This window comes from Caloenas nicobarica, chromosome 22 (genome assembly GCF_036013445.1).
Source record: "Caloenas nicobarica isolate bCalNic1 chromosome 22, bCalNic1.hap1, whole genome shotgun sequence".
In the NCBI taxonomy this organism is placed as follows: Eukaryota; Metazoa; Chordata; class Aves; order Columbiformes; family Columbidae; genus Caloenas; species Caloenas nicobarica.
The window spans coordinates 5,018,708-5,041,876 of NC_088266.1; the positions used below are offsets into that span (position 1 = coordinate 5,018,708).

Here is a 23,169-nt window from a genome sequence, read left to right on the forward strand (position 1 = left end):
TGCTCCCATTGATTTCAGTGGGTCCCAGTTGCTCTGCACCACAGGCAGGATTACCTTGCTGAGGCTGAGGCATCTCATGAAAATAAATTGTGGAATAAAAAGGAGTTCCAGGGAGGAAAAGGATTTTCCTTCTGTTTGTTGCCACTTGATGTCTTGAGGGAACTGCAGGGAGGTGAGTGAGAAATAGATAAGAGGCCATGCGTGTTAATACACGCAGTGATGCAGCTCAGGGTGGAATAAACATTTTGCCCACCTGAGAATTTGAAGATGCCGTCAGTGCAATCAAGCCACCCCTGTTTCCGAGGAAGCGACGAGTTGTTATTGTTGCCCTTGTTAAAGGTGGCCTGGCCGGTAGGAAAGAAGATGGTTTGTAATTTGGTTAAAGCTGCATAGAAAGACAAGGAGTGTCGCAGAGAACTGATCGTCAGCCACACGCTTTAGCGTTTGGCTGCATGGTGAGCAAACTCGGAAGGAATATCTGAGGCAGCATTTCCATCTTGCGAGTCCTGCACTGGTGCAGGCATAAAACGTTGACAAAGGAAAGAGGCAGGAGCATGCAGTAGCGTCTCTTTGCTGCCGTAGGTACAAAAAGCCACGTGAGGGGACACTCTGAGCTTTACTGGGCCTGCCAGGGGATAATTTTATCCAGCTATATGGCACACGAAGGCTGCATAAGGAGGTGGAAGGAAAACAAAGGCATCATTTGCCCAGAGCAAATAAAATGCATTTGACAACCGCAGTTTGAACAAAGATTACAGTGGTGTGTAACCAGCCTTTCTGGAGGGGCATGGACCTTATTAGAATGTATTTTAGACAGACATTTGGCCAAGAGCCTGTGTATCCACATGCATGTGTACATGTATGTTTAAATCTTAGTGGGCCTTTCCACATTGATTTAACCCTGGCATAAAGGTTTACTCAGCCAGAACTGAGTTTAAACAGCACCGCTTAAAGTGGATCGCTACCTGTACGTGTTTGGTCTGTGTGGTACAGCTGCATGCTTTTTAGAAAACTGCATTTAAGGAGGAATGAAACAGGTTAGCCAAGGAGGATGAGGGTGTTAAACAAATCAGGGCAAGTGGAAGAAGCAGATGAAAAAATACATGGGGAATGGGACAGGAGAATCGAACTGAAGGGAAATTCGCTGATTTAGCTCATGCAGGGAGAGAAGAGCAAAGCAGGAGAGTAGAATTGAAAAGTGGATGGTTCTGAACATGTCAAGGCTGCTCCTGACTCAGCAGAAGGTGTTGCTGTGTGATGCAGGTAACGTTATCGAGTGCCGGAGCATGCTGCTGCTCTGCCCTTTAAGGATTGATACAGGATAGCTTCTGGGCTGTCTAGTTATTTATTTATTCATTCATTCATTTTTCCTAGTAAGCTTTTGCCTTTTCATCTCAGAGACCTGAAGCAGGTACTAAAATGTCACAAGAGGTTTTTAGCAGCTGAAAGCTGGATGTGACCCCTTAGCGCCCCGCAGTCTCTAGCATCTGCTGCTAAAAAAGCTGGTGGTTGTCAGATAAGCGCCTCGAAGTTACGGCAGAAAAATCAGCAGCAGAGGGACAAGAGTGCCTTCAAATGAGGACCTGCCTTCGTGCTTCAACATCAGTCTCTGATTTCTGCCTCGGCACCAACCTCAGCGGGGCTGAAGCAAAAGCCCCAGTTGAAAAAGCTGATAGTGAGCGGAACTGAACAGAATGGGTCAGATTCTGCCCATCCGATAGAAGTCAGGGCAGAGAGAACAGGTGAGATACCAACTGTATGTAGACCTGCAGAGCTGTTTCCGTAACTCATGATGACTTTGGAGGACGACTGTGTAGCTGACTCTGGACTATGTACTATAGAAAGCTTAAAAAGATGCCAGTGAAAGACCACAGAATGTGTTAACCGTGACTTCTGGATTGGTGTGGGGAAGACACTTACTTTACATGAGACTGAATTTGGCCCTTCCAGATTATTTCCGCTGTGACTTTGGGACCTTTTAATCCTCATCTTGGCAGAATATACAAAGACCTCTCACCTTTGTAACTGTAAAAGTCAAAGTTGTGAACCGGGACGCGCTTCCTGAAGGCGAAGCCAATAAATACAAGGAAGCTCTTGGCTAATGCCACTGTTGTTGGTAGTCAAGGCATGGCTATGTGGAGACAATATGTTGGAAGGAAAAGACTTTCCAGATGGGTGAGCTCAGTTTGTTCATCAAACAGTGACATACCTGTTTGATTTTAGACAATAGTTGCCCAACAAGTAAATGGATTTGTTCTTTTGTTTAACTGGAAGAAGTAAAGTAAATCCGCACCAAATCCACACAGTTGATAGACAAGCCTCTAGTTCTTTAGAAAAAAAAATACAAACAACCTTTGCTTTTCTTGTGTTTGATCACCCACAAAGCATCCAGGTGTCTTTCCATGAGCCCCTCTGGGCCCCAAGCTGGATTCCTGTATAACAGAGCCAGTTTGCACTTGGTTCAGCGTATGAAAATGCTGGCTACAAACTTCAGTCGCCAGGTAGATGCAGGGTCTAGGTTTTTGAAGCAAATAGAGAAGTTAGAGATCAAGTTGGGAAATACGGAGAAGGAGCCAGAACGTGCAGCACAAGGTAGTTTCCTCCCAATGGAGCAGCAGGTCCGGGGAGCTGAGGCTGCCCAGTTCACAGCAGCCTGGCCCTGGGGTGTGAGCACTGGGATGGGGAGAGGCAGGAAGGCTCAGAGAGGTCTGGAGGAGCCGCACACATACACACACACATGCACACACGCTCCTGTGCATCCCGCTTCTTTGCCTGGGGCTTATGTGCCTATCTCTGATGGAAAAGTGACACAGCCTGTCAGCGGGTCATCCCGCCTGTTGTTGAACAGTGAAACAAACTCTGCTGCTCCTCCTCGGACCCCCATCCGCGTCTTTATTTGTCACCTGATCAGAGCCTGCAAATCCTTGACCCAAATCCTCCTGTGCCCAGCTTTAGGTCTGATCCTGCTCTGGCCGTTCTGCCCAGCGCCGACCTGAGCGGAGAGGTGTTGGCTGTGCGCTGGATGATTAGGGAGATGCTGCCGCGTGTTCGGAGCTGTGTGCAAGGTGATAAGCAGGAGCGAGGGAGGAGGGGAAGAGCCCTTGATCGGTCTGAGCTTTCCCTGATCCGCGTCCCTCCTGTGTTTCTGCTGACTCAGTGCCCCTGGTTTTACTGCCGCTGACCTTGCCTGGCTGCTCAAGGACCTCTGGCACTCAAAGGCCATGCCAGGGCAAAGCGAGACATGCTGAGGAGAAAGTTATTTTGCAGAATTTCTTGTCCCGAGATGACTCTGCCGGCTGGATGATGGTTAATCCCGCACTGATTTGGTGCTGTGCGTGTGGCAGGGAGGCAGAGCCATCATCTCGTGAAATGTGCTTTTTTTTTTTTCGCCAGGGTAGGAAGGTTTACACACTAGTAAGGAAGAAGCTGAGAGGATTCATCGGCTCTTGGGAATACGCAGCTTATTTTACTCCCAGAGCACTCAATTCGGGGTGGTCGGGGTTCTGAGATGGAGGGTCTCTGTTTGCTCCCTGGTGGGCAGAGACACAGGTCACACTTTTTTTTCACTCTGAGCTGCCACTATTAACTGGGAGCTCGACAGGGTGATTTTCTGACAAGTTCTGTGCAGGAGGTCAGGCGAGGTAGATATACCGGTCCCCTCTGGGGCTTCAAATCAATGAATCTGTGATTAAATAGTCCACAGAGGCTGGACATTGCACGTTAAGGGAAAAGGAGTGAGATCGGTGGCATTTTATGTGGGAGCTGCGGTCAGATATTTCTTTTGCAGCAGCACAACGACCAGCAATCCCCAGGTCATGTCTGTCGCTCTGGATCCTTTTAACTAGCCCCAGATTTACCCGTGCATGGTAGGGAGCAAGAAGCTGTATATTTTTCAGGGGTTGGGCTGAAATGCATATATTTCTTTGGAAATCGGTTATTAGTTTTGCTTTGGGTTTTAAAAAAATGCTTACTAAAAAATACAAGAGCTTTGCGTCGTTATTTTATACCCCTCCTGACAATACATAGTTGTGCTATTACGTAAGGTTGTTTCTCAGAGCTATAATGATGCAACAGTATTTATAGACCAATCTGGGTTTTCCTTTTAATGGCTTCCATAAAAAGCTCATTATTCCCTTCACACAGTCACTGGCTGATTTACATGCTCGTCCTGTCCCTGGGCGATGCTCTGGTTTGGGGAGCCCTGAGCAACACACTGTCTGCGTGTTGGTAAATGACGGTGACAACAGCCTGATCCTCGCATCAGAAACTTGTGTTTTGGGGTGATGGTGAGGATGGAAAAGAAACCCCAAGTGTGTTCCTCAGAGTGATGCAGGAGGGTTTGTGTGAGGGTGCCTGGGGACACACCTGCCCTGGCTTCATCACTGTCCTTGTGTCTTTTCCCCTGCAAGCCCTGACATTCCTCCTTTCGCATATTGGATTTTTTTTTTCTTTATTGTAGGGAGGGGCAGAGGGTCAAGACAGTTTTATGGCAACTGTATTGATTGGTCGAATTTAATATAATCCGTCCACTTACTGTGTGAATCGTTAATGGGCTGGAGAGCCAGTGAAACATATTTAAAAAGAAGTATTTTTCAGTTTTATTTCCTCCCATGCTACTTTTCTGAGGTTCTCTTCTCCTCCAAACCTGGCATCAGTCTCTTACTTTGTGTCCCTTCAAAAACAGTCATACATTTTTGACCACGTTTACACAGTTTGCCTTTGATTTGGTGAAGTATTAGGAAAAGACCCAGTGTGGTCCATTCAGTCACTGTTTCTGTAGCTGTGTCGCAGTTTCTGGATCTATACAATTTTGTGTCTGCTGAGAATATCACTCCCTCTTTTTTATCTCAGATCTATCTGGGGCTCCTATTGCTGAAGTACCAGGTTGCCTCTCGGTGTCTAATGCCTCCCACTCACAGAGTCCCTGTGCATCCCCACGTGTACGGAGGACAGCAGCACAGACGGTTGACTGACGTGCCAGCAGCGTCTGGGTAGGAAATTGGAGCAGAAAAACGACAGCTTGAGTTTCAAACTTGAATATCCTAACCACTGGAGCCGCCTTTTTTGGGCACTTCCAAGTGGTGCTGCACCGCAGGTGAAAATCCCTTCTCTGCAGGGCGAGCTGGACTTTTTGTGCCTTGATATCCAGCACGGGAAGGTCGTTGTGTGTGATCTGCAGCTCAGAGCATGGGCAGAGCAGACCTCGTCTGCCAGCAGGACGGACAATCTCTAAGAGGCACCCAGGGCTCCTTCTGGCTCCCCGAGGAGGATGGTGCACGGCGGTGGTAGTGAGGTTACTGTGACTATTGCCTCCTGATTTTGGAGAGAGCTGCAGCAAACAGGGAGGCAGCTACTATTGAAAATTATTTCAGTTTTGACCAAATTTTCTCCTTCCTGTCTCCCTCCCCCTCTTTGCAATCACTCTTTGCAGTCACTTTGAGCAGCGTGTTGCGAGAATCACCAGAGCCTGCGGGCGCCTGGCTGCCTCTGCTAGATGCGGAGACTCTGACACTGATTTATATTTTGGTTAATTGTCTCCATCCATTAGTCTCCTCATCCTTCTCCTTGTTAAAGATGCAGTGGCTGCTAATGTCTGTAAATTAAACACATTTAAAAGGCATGACTCCCTGTCCGGATCCAGCCTGGCTCAGCAGTCGTTGGAAGCTGCCACCTCCCGAGGATCTCAAGGGTGATGTGTCTGCGCCTGGAGACAGGGCAGCCCCGGAATTTGTCTCTGCGTAACCTCACTCAAGGGGCCAAGAGACTGAGGTGTCTGGCCCGTTTGTCTCGTCCCCGCTGTAAATCGGTCCATGCTGAATGTGCCGGCAGGGCCGGCTCCAGAACCCGGGTGGGACGGTGCCTTTCAGCTGTAAGGGACCAGTTTGCTGGAGCTGTTTGAGATTGACTGGAGTGAGAGTCCAAATGCTGGTCAGTGTGAGGACCAGGGGACAAGACAGGACTAGGAGGGATCTTGGAGCAGTGGCTGCTGGCTTCAGACGCTGCCAGGCGGAGGCTCATGGTGCAGATGTTGCCCAAAAAAAGGTGGTTGTTCCCAGAACTCAGTCACAGAGGGTTGCTGCATGTGTGGTTACCACAGCTTCCCTGAAAGGGCTTGCTCCTTAGTTAGTTATACATCCCAAGGCATGGCCAGAGTTAGCAAATCTGACAGTTCGGTGGCGGTCCCTGTGATTGACTTCTCCTTCCTTGAGCCCAGGCTGTGGCTCATCAGCTGGACCAGACGCCGTTGCTCATGCGATGTGTGCCAGAAATGGTAGTTCTGGTTTGGCTGTTGTCCTGCAGCTGCTTCTCCGCGGGTTCCACAGATGAATCAATGGATTTACTGCGGCGTCTTGTCCCAAACACACACCGTCTTGTCTGGGTGACGTTTCCACCAGTTGTTGATGTGCCTAGCTGTCCTTTTCCCAGCAGCGATGCAGCTATCAGATGACCACTGGTGGACCATTATACTGCCATTACAGAAAGTCCCATCAGGACAACCAGCTTTGGGGAGACAGAGAACCGGTTAGTTCCATTAGACGTAGACAGTACAGCAATCAAAGTATTCGCAGAGAACATTAGCAATTTTTTTTTTTCATCCAGTGGTAATTTTTGCAGCCATTAGTTAGTATGTCTCATTGCTGCTTTGCAGAGCAGGCTCCTTATATTGGAGCATTGGGATGTGACGGGGAATTTTAGATTATCAGCTCTGGTCTGTATCTGAGCTGCACAGTTGTCCGTGTTGTCCTGACTGTACTTCCAGAACCCTGCACCAATGTGGGGTTTTAGGATGAGGAAGACTTTTTCTGTTGTTTCCCAGACCTAGAATGGATCCTGCAGCACATGCCTCCTATGCTGTGCTCCCCTGCAGTTTTATTTTGCTGCCAGCGTAACAGGTCAAGCGTACAGAGTTTTCAGAAATACCTTCTAAAGTCAGGTGGGTCTTTTGTTAGGGAGCAGCTTTCATTTCATACTACATCCAGGTAAAGGAGCCATTTGGACTTGGTCTTTAAAGCTCTGGGGTTGCTGCTTGCAGCATGTGTGGCTGAGTTGTGGTGCCCTGGTGAGCTGCTCAGTTGCTTGTGGCTTCGGCAAAACCCTTATCAAGGCTTTCCTGCATTCCTGGTAAATGGATCTGTTGCTCTGGTGCCCTCTTTTCATTAGGATTTGAAAATTGCCCAAGCCATAATAATATCCAGCCGCTTCTCCGACTGTTGCTTTTGGCAGCAAGACAGAGTCTAGTGGCAGAATGGGAATCCCGTTGGATCACCAGCAGCTTGCGAAAGTCCACAACACTCTTTTCAGTGGATAAATGGGTGAGGCAAAGGTAGGATAGATACACATCGTGTTTGGTTGGGATGGTTATTTCTCCAGTGCTACATGGAGGAAAACAACAATAAACAAGCACTTACACATCACTGCCGCCGGCTTTACTCCTTGTGAGGCCAGTTCGTTACCAGGTCTGTGCCGCTGTTCTCAAAGCTGCAGACTTGGCCTTGAGGGAAGTTGACGGTGCTGTTAGGAAGCTGCTGCCTTTCCCTTATTTCTTCACAGGAGGGACATGTTTGTGAAGTTGGGATCTCACTCCTTCATCAGCAATCATCACACACTTCTTTGCCACTTGAAATCTTTATATTTTTCTAACATTTTATTCCTCTCCACAGTTGCTAAGTATGATGTTGCAAAAACAGGATGATGGATTCAAATAGAGAATGATCAACAGCACATCAACTGTAATTTAAAGCAACAACACAAATTTATCTTTACTAGACATGTTTAGATTCACTGTTCAGAGACAGGACAGGGTGAATTTTAGTGTTCTGGATTGTGTGTTGGATTCGAAGTTCAGACTCAAAAGATCTTGTAGTGCTGCAAGATTTCGTAAACCTTTACCCACCAAAATAGCAGAAATACCTGAAAAACGTGTCTTGTGATCAGAGCTTTGATCATCCCGAGCCAGATATCAGAAGAAAGGTCTTACCAGACTGTCAGTAACACTGGGTCACTTCCCAGTTTGAAAGCAAATCTGGATGTGGCCAACCAGCCACTTCTGGAATCCCTGACAGTAAGTACTCCGTTTTCTGCCTTTTGCTTCAGCGCAAGAGCAAAACTTGGTGCTGTGAGATGGAAATGCCCACACAGTCACACCTCAGAACATGTTCCCCTGCTGCTTGGATCCACACCTGTATTACTGCAGGTCCCCAAACCATTAATTACCAAACCCCATGCAAACTGAATGTTGCCATGGCAACCCGCAGCCCTACAGAAGGCTATTTGTCTCCTCCTTGACCTTTCAGGAGATCTCTATCTTGCTCAAGCCCCCTTCTCTAATCCGGTTTTTAAAATATAATATTATGCTACTGGAAGGGATCAGACCTTTAATCTGATTGTGTGTGCATGTGTCAGTGCATGTTTGGGGAGCGCCCGCATTAACAGGCACCCAGCAGCGGCTCAGAGACGAGACAAAGGAAGAGCAGAGTGTGACTCTGTCCTGCTGGGGCTGCAAGTGAGCACCTGGGGGGAATTATTGGCTTCAGCACACAGATGGGGGAATCCTCCATATGGAAGGACCAGCCCTCCCCAATCCCCTCCATGCAGGCTCCTTCCCGCTGAGGTTGTGTGAGAGTTGAGCTCTTGCTGGTGAGGACTTCAGAGGAGATGCTGTCACATGCATTTCAGTTTGTTTGCCTCAGCCACCGTGCCAGGCCAAGCAGCCAAGTTTTAGCCGTCACTACATGGATGTTGGTATTTCCAAAGCGCCTGTTCTGGATCTTGACCTGAGGTCCCGCAAGCTGGATATTCTTTTACCTGCTATATTCCCTCCAAGGGAAGGATCTTTAATTCTGCATCAGCTCTGCCTGCTGGAGCCCCCAGCCCATGAATTTATTGCCTGTTCTGTATAAGACAGGATTCCTGTGAGCAGGTTGGGTGCTGTGTAAGCCCAGAGGAACAAATAGCCTTTTCCCCAAGAGTCTTTTGAAAACACTGTCCTGCATTGTGAGCAAGTTGAACACACAGAGAACACCCTGTAACCTGGGCTGGAGGAGAGGGTCTCGTTTCTGTGCTTGCCACTTGGTCGGGTCGCGTTTTGCACTGCTCAGCTCGGTGCATCGAGACCCAGCCCGTGAGCTGGGGCTGCGAGATGGGCTGGACTGGTGGGTGCTGGACTGAGCCTCTTTCACGGGACACAGGCATAGAAGTCCAGAGCCAACAGTTAGGAGTGAAGAATGAGGAGAAGGGCTGAGGAATTTGGGACCAGTTATTCCAAGGGAACTAACTGGTGGAGGGCGGCCGTGCACAGGTGTGGGCACTAACCCAGCGCAGGTGCCGCCCGCTCAGGCTGGGGCTGCTCTGCCGAAGGAGAACATTGTGCTGCTCTTTGTCTTCAGAAGAAGGTAAGCGGTTGATTGTGTTTTTCAAATAGTTGTTTTCTATGGAGAAATATGCTAGGCGGTGTTTAGGATTTTTATGGCAAATGGATGAGGCAGGTGTTTGCCTGCTTTGTGTTGCAGGGCTGGTGTCGGTGAAGGTGTTTCGGCCGAGTGTTCCCCTCAGAGGAGGGCCTGGCCGGGGCTGAGTTGTGAAGGAGTTTGCCCAGGCTGGAGTTGCTCCGTGGAGGTTCAGGAGGGTCTCTTGTGAAAATGATGTTTGTTTACTACCATCTCCTGCAGTCTTGGTAAGGTAGAGTTGCCAGCTTGCAGATCCAAAGCTGGCGTTTTGTTCTGTTGATCCAGCGTGGTCGTAGAAAGTCCTTTGTGGTCTAAGCAGAGCCTTATGCAAGTATGACCCTTATTAGAGTCTGCACGGTCTCTGGAGTCTGATTGCTGCTGTGTGCAGCTGTATTTGCTGGAGCCAGCTTGGCTTACAGTATTTTTAAAAAATGCTTAAAGGGGCTTCACCTACACAGAAAGGTATCTCAGTTTTTCATAAGAAGCTCTGGTTGCCGTTCACTGTCTTTTTTTATAGGAAGACTGAGCCCCAGCTATAAGCTGCCTCCCATTGTGCCAGGTGTAGAGCAAGCCCAGAGCACAAAGGCAGCCTCTGCTGCAAACCTCCCATGCACTGAGGCAAAAGGACCAACTCCTGGGGACGGTTTGATGTGTTAAAAGCTGTCTCAGCCTGTTTGCGTTATCTCTAGGCTTTCTTCCCTTTCCTCTCAATGTCACCTTGGTGTTCAGTTTGCCTTCTGCAAAGGTATTCCAGCAAATTCATGTTTTCCTGGGATCCTGCCTAACTGCCTGGGTAGACTGAGATGAATTCAAAGCCTGTCCCTGTCAGCCCTGTGCTATCTGCTCATGTGTGGAGTTACAACTCGCTAATGCACCTTAGCGTACCATGATACTATTAATCTTAAGGTCATGCTAGATTTCCTAAAACAAGATTGTTGGGGAAGAAAAGTATCACTTCTGGTGTGGTCAAGTTTCCTTCCACATAAATCTGGTTTTAGTTCACAGTGGATATATCGCGGTGTTCTGCACGCTTTGCGTTCTGGAGAATCAAGTCATGTTAAGGAGCTGCTATGCTCTTTTCCAGAGCGAGGTCGTTACATTTTAGTGGTGGATAAAACAATTCCTTCTTGTACCTCCCTTAATGTGTTTACAGATCAGAGGTGCTTTGGGCTCGATTGGGATGCAAGACCCTGTGCAAGTGCAAAGATGTAATTATCCCATTTTTCTCTTCCTACTCCCTGCCTTTCTCCCTCTGCACTCCTGGCTCGTCTCCTCCGCCCTTTCCTGAGCATTGTGCTGATGGCAGCGTTTATCTGCATTTGTCCTCTGTCCCTGACATCCAGTTATTGATTGGCATGATTAAAAAGAACTGATAATCACTTCACATTAATCCCATAAATGACTTAAGACACCAAAATATTTGCATAATGCATCTTAAAGGTGGCAGCTAAAAGAGGATAAGACCCAAAACTGCTTGGCACAGGAGAAATGGGCTTCCCACTCACCTGTGGGCTTGCTTAAGTAATTAGCCTTCTGCTTGCATAAGGAGGAATCCGAACTGGTTTAGCGGAGGAAGATGCAATGGGCGCTCAAAGGCTTTGAGATCTGAGCATCCTATATCCTTGCTGAGACGGGGGGTGGGGGGAGCAGCAGGGAACACGACGGCGGCTGCTGAAGCGAGAGGCTGTTTTTGTCTGCTACATCTTGTGAAAATCTGGAGCCAGACGCCCGCTGAAAGTACCTCTGTCTAAAGACTTTCTGCCATAAACTTATCTGATTAGCAGTGAGCTAGACGACAGATTAGCCCCTGCTTCTGCACCCGGGATGGGCTCCCCGGAGCATTTGAGCAGATCTGCTCCTCTCGCTGGTGCGGAGAGGTGGGGGTGCAGCAGGTGGGGAGGAGGTAAGGGGGGATCAGAGGGGGGATATTTAAAGGAAGATCATTGCTAGGTAATTCTGCAGATAATGCACCCTCCGTGTTGTCCTGCTGGTCCCAGGTGAGGACACTCTCCTCCGCACCAGTGAGTTGCTGGTCATGTGCTGCGTGTCCCAGCAGCGCAGACTGGGGACACTTGTCCTGTGAGTAGAGCTGGGGAGGGAGCTGTGGATGTGGGAGGGAGGGCGATGTTTCAAACATGCGTAATTTTTTGTAAGTGTCTCTGGTTCTTGTGGCTGTCATCTTCCATTTAGAAAGAGGAGAGGAAGAAAAATAGCCACATTTAGCTTGGGGCAAGCACCTTGTGCTAGAAGGATGGTTGATTTAACATATACTGCAAACAAACAAAAGGGAGACGTTCCAGCATTTCCATTTAGTATCATGTGTATGTTTTAGCTTGTTCTTCCTCTTGAGTGTTTGTGTATCATTTATTCAGAAATATTTTGCAAGTGGATAGCACTTTGCAAGCAAAAGCATTTGCCAGCTGAACTGCAGTATCTGCTACAGTGGGCATCTTTTTGTGTTCTACCTCTCCATGGAAGGAAAAAAGACTAAACTAGCCTACTTAGCAGTGATCTGTTAGGCAAAATAATGCTGAACCGCTGTAATGCCTTCTCTTGTCCCAGAAAGAAGGGAGCGTTGTTTCAGCATCTGTTAGAGTGAAGAGTTGAAAGTTAGTTTTGTAAAGAAATCTGCACCCTCAGCTCTGAGTAATGCTGATGTCCAGGTTCGTGGTGGGTTGCTTTCCAAAAAAAAAAAACCCTATTATTTATGTAAATAAAGTAGTCTTGTGTTCCAACAGTGATGGAATGGAAGAACTTAGTTTTTTAAGAACAGAAGGATGGCAACTGATAAAAAACTATCAGCTATTTCAGTTCAAGTTTCCTATTAATTCTGGAATAGATCTGCCAATTCCTACACTTTCAGTTTTTCCATCTGAGATGTAAGTTCTGGCCCACACAAGTTATATCTGGCAAAGCTGAAATCAGGAGCTCTGGCAGCTGCAGAGTCCTTGATGGGAAATGAGAGTGCTGGTTGGGAAGCGCTTTGCACTTGGTCTCCGCTCTCCAAATCTAGAGGAGGTTGCCGAGGAACCTGGTGGGTAGGAGGGGGAGAAGCTTTCTCGAAATACAGCTATATCAGGGCAAACAGCAGAATCTTGCGTGCGCTCATACACGCAAAAATCAATTATGTGGTGGCAAATAGGATTTCCTTAACTTGGTGCTTTTCTGCTCTGTTGCAGCCGCGATAACGACCTTTCCACTATCATCTCCAACCTGCATCAGAGCCGTCAGCTCGTTATGCCAGAGACCCAGAGCCGCTGCGAATTCAAGAGAAACAGCATCGACGTTGGCTTGGGAGCAGCAGGTAAGCAGGAGCAGGTTCTGCTGGTTTGGCTTTGTCGACTTCCCTCCTCTCTCCTTCAGTCCCTCATTTGTTCATTTTTTTCAGCAGTTTTTTTTTTCTGTGGCTGTTTTGTGTTACGCTTTGGAGCGAGCTATATGAAAGCTTTTAGTATTCTGGCTAAAGATTAACAAGGAGGGGATTTCATGGTGATGTTAAAGTCCTTTTGAGATCTCAGCCCTGTGTTATTCTCAAATCTAGTGGTCTGTGTTAAACTACTGGCAAAGGAGCTTGCACCAGCAAAGAAGTGAAATGTCCCCAGGGTTAGTGTCAAGCGAAGCAGAAAGGCCTTGCAGAGAGCATGGCTTGATTTGTAATTTCATTAATCAGAGGTTCCCCGTGCTGCCTCTGTGGTTGCCAACTCCTTTGTGAGCATGATTGTTTGCTTTTGTAGTGCTATTTGGCTTTTTTGGGAAGCTTACCTGGTTTCAGCTTAACACGGTGAAACCAGAAATGCTCATTTTGGATCCTGCACCGTGACTCTCTGGAGCCGTGGGCAAGGATGCTTTGGTGGTAGATATGCATCAGTCAACAAGTGATGCACTGGTAAGGAACTAGAGATCTGCTTATTGTTTGCAGAATCTACTATTTGCTTTTGATCACAAATCAAAATTGAGAAAAAACTGGGAGTTGTGCTGTTTTTTATATTGAGTGATCCCCATCCTTCCAAATCAGAATTGGATCTCTCCATGTATCTTAATGTAGGGCTTTCCTAAATGTCTGTATGTTTGTGGTTTTGATCATATTTTCTTGTGAGTCATTCTATTGACTGTGCAGCTTAACCCCGGATCTGAAGGGAGCATCACATCTGATACACTTTGGGAATGCGTTTGGAGAATATTCAGTTGTTGGGGATGCCGTTCCCCCCACTAGTGTGTGTACCGAAGCAAGACGTCGGGATAAGAATATCCGACAGGTTGACTCATGTTTGAAGTGTCCCCTGATACTGGACCTTTCGAGGAAATAGAGAATACCAACAGCAAAAATCTACCAAAAAAAGCAGAAATCGGCTCCAGCCGGTGCTTTTGGGTAGGACATCTGGAGACCCAGGGCTGGTGGGGGCAACTGGGCCTTTTACAGCGACAGCAGAAGCCGGTGGCAGAGAGGCGCATACTGATAAAATCTAATTGCCTTATCGATCGGCTTCGGAGCCACCGTCGGCTGTGGTAATGATTGAGATATTCTTATGTGTATGTTGGCTGTGTCTCACTGCTCTGGGCCCACTGGGGACCTCAAGGTATTACAGAGATCTCTTAATCACGGAGCAAACTTGCGTGTGTTGGGCTGGCTCTGCGGCACTACAGATTTACTACAATTACCACTGATGCACTTGGATTTCCTTAGGTCTCAGGGGACTCTGGGGTTCGGGAAAAGCTGCCCTGTGTTTGTAACTCTGAATTCTTAACCGGCTGAGGAAATCTGTCTCGCTGGTTTAGAATTTTACCCATCTGCACCCACTCACACTATTCTTCCCTCATTCTCGTCTGGGTTGACTGTTGACAGTATTGTGTTCTCAGACTTTTCAGAACAAACTTCTGCGGCTTCTGAATTCTCTGCCTCTGTTGGTGGCGGGGAGTGAAAGTGCTTGTGTTTGCAAAATAGAGAGCGCTGGTTTCTCTAGTCTGTGGATAAATGTCTGTTCACCAAATGGTTGTGCAAATTTTGAGCGTGCAAGTGTTGGTTGTTACTGGAAGAGCAGTAAATTCTTGTGAAGAGCCAGAGGATGTAGCGTAAAGGAAGGGTGCTTGCACCTCTGCCAGCTCTGCTTCTCTTTGTTGGTCAAAATGATATCTAGCTCCTCTTTTTGAATATACATTATGTCTACGCTGGGATTATATCCAGCTTTATATCCAGTTTAATCTCCTCCTACTTCTTTGGCCAGACCTTTCATTTTTTTTGTTTGTTTGTTTTAAACCTGGAGGTAGCTAATCCAGATGCTGAGAGATAAGGTTGGCTTTTGGGCATAGAATTCCTCCCTTTGCAGAGAAGAGAGGTGAGTTGCTTCACCTGAGTGCTCACGGTCTGCAGGACTGCGCTTGGGAGGAACATATGGAGAGCCTACCTGGAAAAATAAGCTCTGGTGATGCCCAGAGCTAATTAAATTGCAGTCACGATGGGGATATAATAATGCCAAATGGAAGAAGAAAGAAAAAGTACATATAATGGGGTCTGTAGTTCCTTAGGAACATAGCGAGGCAGCCTGCACTGGTGAGATTCAGTAAGAGGCTTAACAACATCTGCAAAGGTAGAGCAAGCGTGCTCAGACGCCTCGGGGGGAGCGCGCGGGTGGGAGGGAGGAGCAGGCGTTGAGCCTAATGAGAATATAAAAGTCGCTTCCAAATGGATCAGATAAAGGTGAGGCAGCAGACAGGGTACAGCACGGGCACCGCGGAGGGGCTTACCTTGAGAGCGGATGATGGCACAAGGCGCTTTTAATCTTAATTGAGAGAGAGAGAGACGCACACACACCAGGATGAGCAGAGCCAGGGCTGCTTGACAAAGGCGCAGTAGCAAAGCTGAGGGTTTGCACATCAAACACGGATTTAGAGCCCCGTTAAGCAGCTAGTGGTGTGTCTGTAAACAAGTCAAATCCCCTCTATCCAGTTTGGCTAATGCAGCCTGCCAGGGCTCGCCCGGGGTGCGGGAGGACGCGGGAAGCCTTGCAGGGCCCCATGCCTCATGTGTGTGCTTTGCACGCTGCGTTAGGGTTTGAACAAGCATGTTGCAATAGAGTCCTGGGCCCAAAGCCCTAAGTTATTTCCCCCCTGCAAAAATCCCGTTTTCTCTTCTTTCTCAGATACTCTCCGTTCTGCAGCGCCAGATTTCATGACTTCCCAGTGGCCGTAGGACTACTTGCATGGATGGATGTGAAGGGATCAGGTTCGCTGATGCTAGAGGAAGGTGGTAGATCTTCCCTCTCTTCCTTCTGTCCCTTGTGATGACAGGGAGTCAGCTTGATGTCTGGACATTGTCTGAGAGAGGGCACTGAATGGAGACATGGCAGAATATCAGGTCTCGCACCAAACAGCAAGGAATTTGCTAGGGTTCTGCATGTGGGGCTGCGTGTGCATCAAAGACCCTTTCCCCAGTGACTAGCGGCTTCTTTGGCTCTGGTGTGGGAAGCAGCAGAAGGCCGGATTTCCAGTGTTGCAGAGTTCCTGGAGAGCTTGGGCTTTTTCTAGGGGTTGTTGGTCAACGTGATGGAGATGACAAACCCCGAGAGCCTTGGCCTCAGAGCAATAGTGTGACCAGTATAGTTGCATTTTAGCCTGCAATGATTCCTGTGGAAATCACACACGATAGGGGGAACGTGACATCTGTGTCCCTCGGAGTTCCACTCCATTGGAGGCCATGTATACCTGGTGCTTTCCCAGGAACAGCAGTGTTCATCTGCATGGCTACAGAACATCGTGAGATATCTCTCTTTTCTCTCTGCGAGGTCATTTCTTCTTCTGTATTAATGCTCTTGTCTCATCTTTCCACTTGATGCTCTGTTGACTAAGCAAGGGAGAAGCTTCAGGGGTGAACTGTAAACAGATTCATGTTCAAAAGTTGGTCTTGGAATTTTTATTGACAAGGCAGTGCTTGTGCTCACACACGTGGATCTGTAGCTGGTCAAACTAATTGTCTCACTTTGTTTGGGCTTATCCCTGAGCTCTGTGCCTGCCATGGAGGGCTTCCCAGGGACTTCATCTGGCTTTGCACTGAGACCTGGAGCTTTCTGCTGCTAATGAGGAGTTAATATTGGGGGTGAAAAAGAATTGGGATCAGGGTTGTTGTAGCTAATGATTAGAGACAGAATCATAGTGAACGGCTGTTTTCTGAGCGTGTGATAATGAGCTAGGATGCAGACATGTTTTCGTTTAACAAAGCCAAACAACAACAAAAAGCAGAAGCCTTTTATTGACCCACTGCCTTAAATTGAGCAGAAAATCAGCACCAAATGGGCATCTAGGAGTTGTAAGCCCATTCACCTTTATGTGTTTCACCATTAAGGACGGTTGTTTGCATGGACAACATATGCGTCTGGGCTCCGTCAGTGCCATTCATCTCCTTGGCGTGGATCCGGAGGTCTGTCCTTTCTTCATGTTCTCTTTAAGTTCATTTTTATTTCTTCTGAAGCCTTGTGGGAGTGGGTGGTAACACAGACGGAGGTCTTGGGAGGTGAAGGAAAAATGGGAAGGCCCAACGTGGAAGCATTTCCTTTTGCCGTGCCCTGCAACAGCACTTGCGGCATCGGTTAGTGCACGGGATTTTGCTGGCGTGAATGTTAAGATTTTATTCTGGCAGGTGGATCAGCCACCAAACTCATGGCCAGTCCGTGTTGTGGTTTTGAAACTGGAATAAACACCGGCTCTTCTCTTCCTTTCCTTGCATCTCTAGGAAGAGCAAGATTATCCTGCTTCCAAAAATAACCTCTTCCCCACCCCCTGCTTCCACCTCCTTTCCCAGGTGCCTCACAGGCAGCTGGTAAAGAGCTGAAAACAAATCATCGGTGCGGTGACATCTCACTGGTGTTATATATAGAAATCCAGTACGGATTGAAATGTGGCACCTTGTCCACTCTTGCTGCAGGGAGGGGAGGCAGCGGGCGAGTTCCTGACCCCGCCACACGTCGAGTTGATGCTTCAGGACCAGCGGTTTGACACGGTTCCTGCGGCCAGGGCAGCCAGCGGTGCCGCCGCTTCACGTCAGATGTGAACAGCCTTGGGAGCTGTCTTAGGATGGAGGGCTGGGCGTAGGAGAGACTTTATCAATGGTTCACTGTGAGCACGAAGAGGGTCAACTGCCTATTTCATTAATTTGTCAGCTCTGCGCAATCTTTTTGTTCCAAATTCCTTTTCTTCTCTTTGCTCTTTCCCCCTTTCCCGCTCCTTTCCCTTGCCCTTGCATTTCTTTGATTCTCAAGCCCTTTTTCCCCCACTTCCTTTTGTGCTCTTAATCCCCCTCTCACATACGCACCCTTCATCCTTCCCGTTCCTCTTCCTCTCTTTAGTTCCCTTGTCCTCCCCGTTCTCCCTTCCCCACCCTCTCTCCATCTCCAGGCTCCTTGGGAAGAAGACAATTTGAGGGCTTTCCGCTCGGCTCTCAGCCGAGAGGCTCCTTCCCTCAAGCCAATCAATGGCAGCCTTTCAGCCCCAGTAGGGCTTGGCAAACATGAGATCAATAAGTTATTAGCACCATTCTGTCAGCTGTAATGTGGAGATTGATCGGGGCCGGGGCTCCTGCATGCTGCCTGGCACTTCCCCGGCCTGATAAAGATGACAGATTAAGGGAATAAGAAAAAGGAATTAAGGAGTCTGGCTGTCAAAGCTGTCACGGGCTGGAGGAGCGCTGGTTTTTTTCAGGGGCTGGATGAGTGCAATTGGACATTTAAATGGTGCTAAGGGTACAAGCACCACCAGCAGCTCTAGAAATCACTGTCTTCAACGTTCACTTGTCTGAAGAAATGCTGGGAGGCTTGTGGAAGGAGCGGCCAGAGGACTGAGGGAGGTATCTGTCACAGGAATGATGCCAGTTTTCATAGCTTTTTATCCCTGATACATAAACTGAGGCCAAACAGCCTTTGCCCGAGAGGTTTGTGGTCCCTCAAGAAAAACCTGATCCTTACTGGAACCGTGTTTAAGACTTGTAATTTAACAAGCTTCCCCCTTCTTCTGTCTTATCCACTAGAACATGCTCCTTTCGAGAAAGTGAGTCTCCAAAAGGCCTGGACTTCCAGCTCACCCTCCCAGCCTCATTTGTTAAATCTTTTCTGGAAGAGAGTGGGGATTCACAAGTTTGCAATTGCTAAAAAGCCTCTCTGCAGCATATAAAATTAGTTCAGATCTCTCTCTCAAGTGCAGTATATCCTCTCTGTGAGTGTTTTTTCATACTATGCATATTTACCACCTTTCTATGGCTTGGTGCATGCTGTAAAAACGAATTTTGTAAGAATCTGGGAGACAAGGGGATGCTGGTGCACCTTCTCTAATAAACAGCCTCATTACAGAGAGGATGGTGGCTCCAGCACGACCTGCACCTCCCTCTGTTTCACTCCTCAGGAGCTGAAATATTGGACAGTCCTTTCAGGTGTTTATTTCCAGCCAGGCAAATGGAGCGAGCGCAAGGAGGTGGGAAGGAGCAGGCTGCTGTTTGCACGGGAGGAGGAAAGGCAGATGGCTTAGCGCTTAGAGCTGAGAGAGGGGATGCGGGCTGCTCCTCACGCCTAGGAAAGGATGGTCGATTATGTTAGACATTGGGAATCCTTCTGCTCAACTACTGTCTTGCTGCCCGCGCCTGCAGCTTTCAGATCTGCCGTGGTTAACTCACATTTAGGAAGGGCTTGGTGACACTGGGTCTGCCTTTGGGGCGCTCGTTTCTGCGTCATGCACTGAGATCAGTGAGTGATGGGCACCCACTCTTGCCCATCGGAGTCCTTCTCTGCTATTGAGTGACTGCACAACCATTCTGCCAAAGTTAAGTTGTCTCAAAGTGAGCAGGAAAGAGAAAATATTTGATTACTCACTATTGCATCCTCTTTGCTTTGTAGTAAGACACCATTCGTTTGTCCCATTCCTCCCTCCGATTTCTTTCCTGGTTTCTTCTGGTTTCCAAAGGCCTGTTGTCATAGAGACCTTGACGAGCGATGCTTAGGGGGCGTTTGTGGACACCTTGGTCTGGGCTGGGAACAGTCCGGAGTCAGGGGGGCCCAGCGTGCTCTGCTGTTTGTACTGTTCACACTGGTACAGCAGCCAGCAAAAGGATGCTGCTTCCCGCCCTGGAGAGCTTGCAATCTAAATCTAAATGACAACCAACAAATAGATATAGATGTGGTGACATAAAGGAGCGACGAGATCACCCAGTGCAATAGCTAAGGTTTGAAGCCTGCTGCCTGCAATACCCCTCAAGCCGTGAAGCCAGGAGGAGCATGATACCTTTATTTTGCAGCTATCTTGAACACCCACTTTGCAGAGATCCAGCCGTATTTCCCCCTCCCTTGCTAGAACCATCCCTGCCCCGTGGGCTGCCATGCACCTGTATTGTTCTAGGATCCCAAGTCCCAGAAGCCCACTGCTTCCCTTCCCCCAGCTTCCCCAATATTTTTTTTTTTTTCCATTCTCCTTGCCCTCAGTTAAATTATGGCCTGTTATTCCCATGACCTTGTGCTTCACTCTCCCTTTGTTCCACTGATTCCTGCTGGCGAGGGATGGGGCCGATGCGCAGGCAGATTCCACGCTGCTGCGTGCAGCCGATGCGCGGCCCCTGGCCCGCCAGCCTTTGTTGAGAGCAGCCCTGGGCCTGCTGGGACTCGGCAAACCGCTGATGCTTCTGACAAAGGCACAAGCCCATCGCTGGGGAAGTCAAGTCTCCAGGGTCCCCGCGAACCTGTCACGCTCGGCGCAGGGACAGACTGAGCAGCAGGGCTGGAGCGCTGGAGTTTGGGCTGAGCGGCTCCTCTGGTGGCAGCCGGTTTGTGCCAAGGGAAAGGGGAGAGCCGAATAAACCGAGATGCTGCCAAGACATCTGAGACTGGTCAGTGGGAATTGTCATCCCCAGGGTTTGATTCTGATGAGGGAGTTAAGAGCAAGGGAGGATGTTTTCCTCCTCTTAAAATCATGTGAAAGGACGTGAAAAGAGGACTCTTGTTACACGTTGGCTGTCTGAGCCTGGGTGATTTCCCGTGGAAGTTGGCTCAGTTCTCTGTTTACTCAGGACTTCTGGGTCCAAGAAGCCTTGGGAGCAAAACCAACGATATGAGTAGGGAGCATGAGATAGGTCTTGATCTCTTCCCATTGTGTCTGCACATAACACAGAAAAACTCAGTGCAGTCCCTTGGCCGTAATTTGGACTCACTCTGTAGTCCCACCCATTTAACAGCACTGGGAGAGCGAAAATGGCGTGACCACCTCCTACTTGTCATTTCTCCAGGTGAAACCCTGTGTCCAGTCGCTGGCACATGGGCTCAGTTCGCACCCTGCATCATATGTCCTTGGTGCATCTTCTCTGCTGTAAAGAGTGGAGATACAGTCCCTCTCTCTTTGGGGAAACCTAGAGATAGGTTTTCTAATCTTCCTGACTGACTTAGGCTCCCAAGTTCTCTCTTCAAAGCCGATAATGAGGCTCAGGATTCTTAGATGTGTTGGTGAGCATGACTCTGCTGAGGATTAGAGGCAATGCCGGAGCACAAAGCACCGTTACTTCCAGGTGATGTTTCCACCCGTGGCCTCTAATTGATGTGCCTCAAGTCCAAAGAGGACTGTGATTAGATAAACCCTGGCTTGTACACAAGTTCGTTTTATGGTCCATACCCGCATCCTTTCTCTTTATGGTTGCAAAGCCTTTGGGTGGTATTTCTGTGAGGGGGCAGAACTGCAGTCCTCCTCCAGCCGACCTGCTTTCCTGGCCTGTCTCTGTTCATGTTTTGCTCTAGAAGTGCAGCAGGTGAGTGCTGGACTTTCTCTTCCCATGAAAGAGAGGGGAAAAAAAATCCACTTTGATTTCTACATCTTGAGGGTTTGACTTTGTTTCCAAAAACCTCTCTGGGTTACTTTCTGTGCTGCCTTGTCGGGCTAGGAGGAGCCTCGAAGGTGATGCAGGGTGTGTTGTTCCGGGGACAGCCGGTGATCAGTATGCTTGGGGCTTCCTCCACAACTCCATCCTTGTGTTATTGCCTGGCATGGCTTCATAACCTAACAGTTCTACTGATAATGTCTTTCGTTTTCAGCTTGCATATTAAAGAATGTCTCTGATTTGTCTTCCTTGTGACTGAAATGCTCTGTAAAAGGCAGGAGAGAGGAGGCATAAGCATAAGCATTCTTTTTTTGAGGGGAAGCCTCCCACCCATCCCTCCCCGTCCTCCAAGGTGAACAGCTGGAACAGCTGTCTCTGCCTTTCTGGTCAATGAGTAGCAATGTGCTCTGAATGCACAACCTGTCTCTGAGGGTGGTGAGACATCCAGAATCCCCGCTGCCAACTCATTTGCAAAACATATTTGGTTTTGCTGCTGCAAAGACCAGGGGAGATGGGCTGTGGATGCTGCCATCCCAATGCCATCAGCCACCGTCCCAGTTCTTTGTGTGCGAGTGCAAAGGATGGGTGGATGAATGGCAGGTGGACATGAATTTAGAGTCTGGGTCCTGTAAAAGGGCACGTTTGGTGGTTATAAGTGATATTCTGAAGCTATGCATGTGGCTTAAGCTGCAGAGAGGAAAGGATTGGTGCTGTGCCACAATACATGGCCATTTAGGTTCTACCCTGGAATCTGGGAGTTTGCTAAGTAACTAATGAAAATGTGACCTGCCTCTTCCCCGCTTTGCAGCCAAGAAAGCTGAGGGGGGTGTGCGACTTCTTATAACACTGGGCTGGAATTCAAACGATTGATATTCAGTCTTGTGCTCTCCCACTGACTCAGTAAATTTGGGGTGGATTGTTAGACCTTTGATCCTCAACACTGGCTACTGATGATAATTATTCCCTTTTCCTTGCTTACTGTAATATCTTGTTGATTTAGTCCCCACACCTCTGGGTGCAGAGGTGGTTTCTAACATATCCCAGGACTTTGCCTTAAATGAAGGGGGGGCGGGGAGAAAAAGGAAAATTTTCATTCTGCGATCTGACTGCCATAAAAACTGCCGCAGGCCAACCTAAATACAAACTCAGCGTGTGGGATTTGGTGCTGTGGTACAACGTGAACCTGAGATGCTGGAATGAAAATGCTGCAGATCGTCCTAGAGATCAATGCACTAATGTGGGATCTCTCTGGAGGGCCAAGTTCAAGTCTCAACTGAAAGGCACGTGGGACCTTTCCCCGTGGCATGCCACGCTCCCGTTTGTGCCCAAAAGTGGGTGTTTTGGAGGTGGCTGGGGCTTGGGTCTGGTGGAACCGGTGCCGTTTCAGAGTTACTGCGCGATCTTGGTCTTTCCCTGCAGAAGTGCAGCCGGCTGGGAGCGCGATGGAACTCGCTGACGTGTCTGGGAAGAGCAGGGATGGTGGAGTCAGAGCCAACGTCTGCCGGCAGATGGGTGCGTGGGGTGGGAGTGGAATCGCAGGAGAGAAGGAGCGATAGGAGGGTAGCGAGGTGCCTTGGCAGAGCTGTGAAATCAAGGAATCTTTACTGCTCATATTCTAAGTGCTGTCACATGGAACTGGTGCTTCTGTCACTGTTTCTTTTCCATGGAGTCTTTTCTGCCTGATGTACATAAGAACAAGCCCTGGTGGACTTTGCTGCCTCCTGCCCAGGCTGGGAGGGGTGAGCAGAGCGACGGGACTTTGTTGTTTCAAAGCCACAAATCCCGGATGGGAACACTTCTGAGGGGGATATATGATTTGGCCTCCAGCGCTGAGGGTTTGCAGCATCAGACTAACATTTCCAGGAAAATCAACATGAAGAATGAAGAGTT

General features: G+C 48.5%; 1 protein-coding gene across 7 annotated transcripts in view; it reads left to right on the forward strand.

Moving 5' to 3' along the window:
* SAMD11 (sterile alpha motif domain containing 11) overlaps window positions 1-23,169 on the forward strand; it is a 139,328-nt gene that overhangs the window by 79,621 nt on the left and 36,538 nt on the right. For all 7 annotated transcript variants that reach the window (XM_065650040.1, XM_065650038.1, XM_065650036.1 and 4 more), the window contains one exon: window positions 12,626-12,750. In XM_065650040.1, the coding sequence (XP_065506112.1) occupies window positions 12,626-12,750 (125 nt within the window). The remainder of the gene's footprint in view (window positions 1-12,625; window positions 12,751-23,169) is intronic.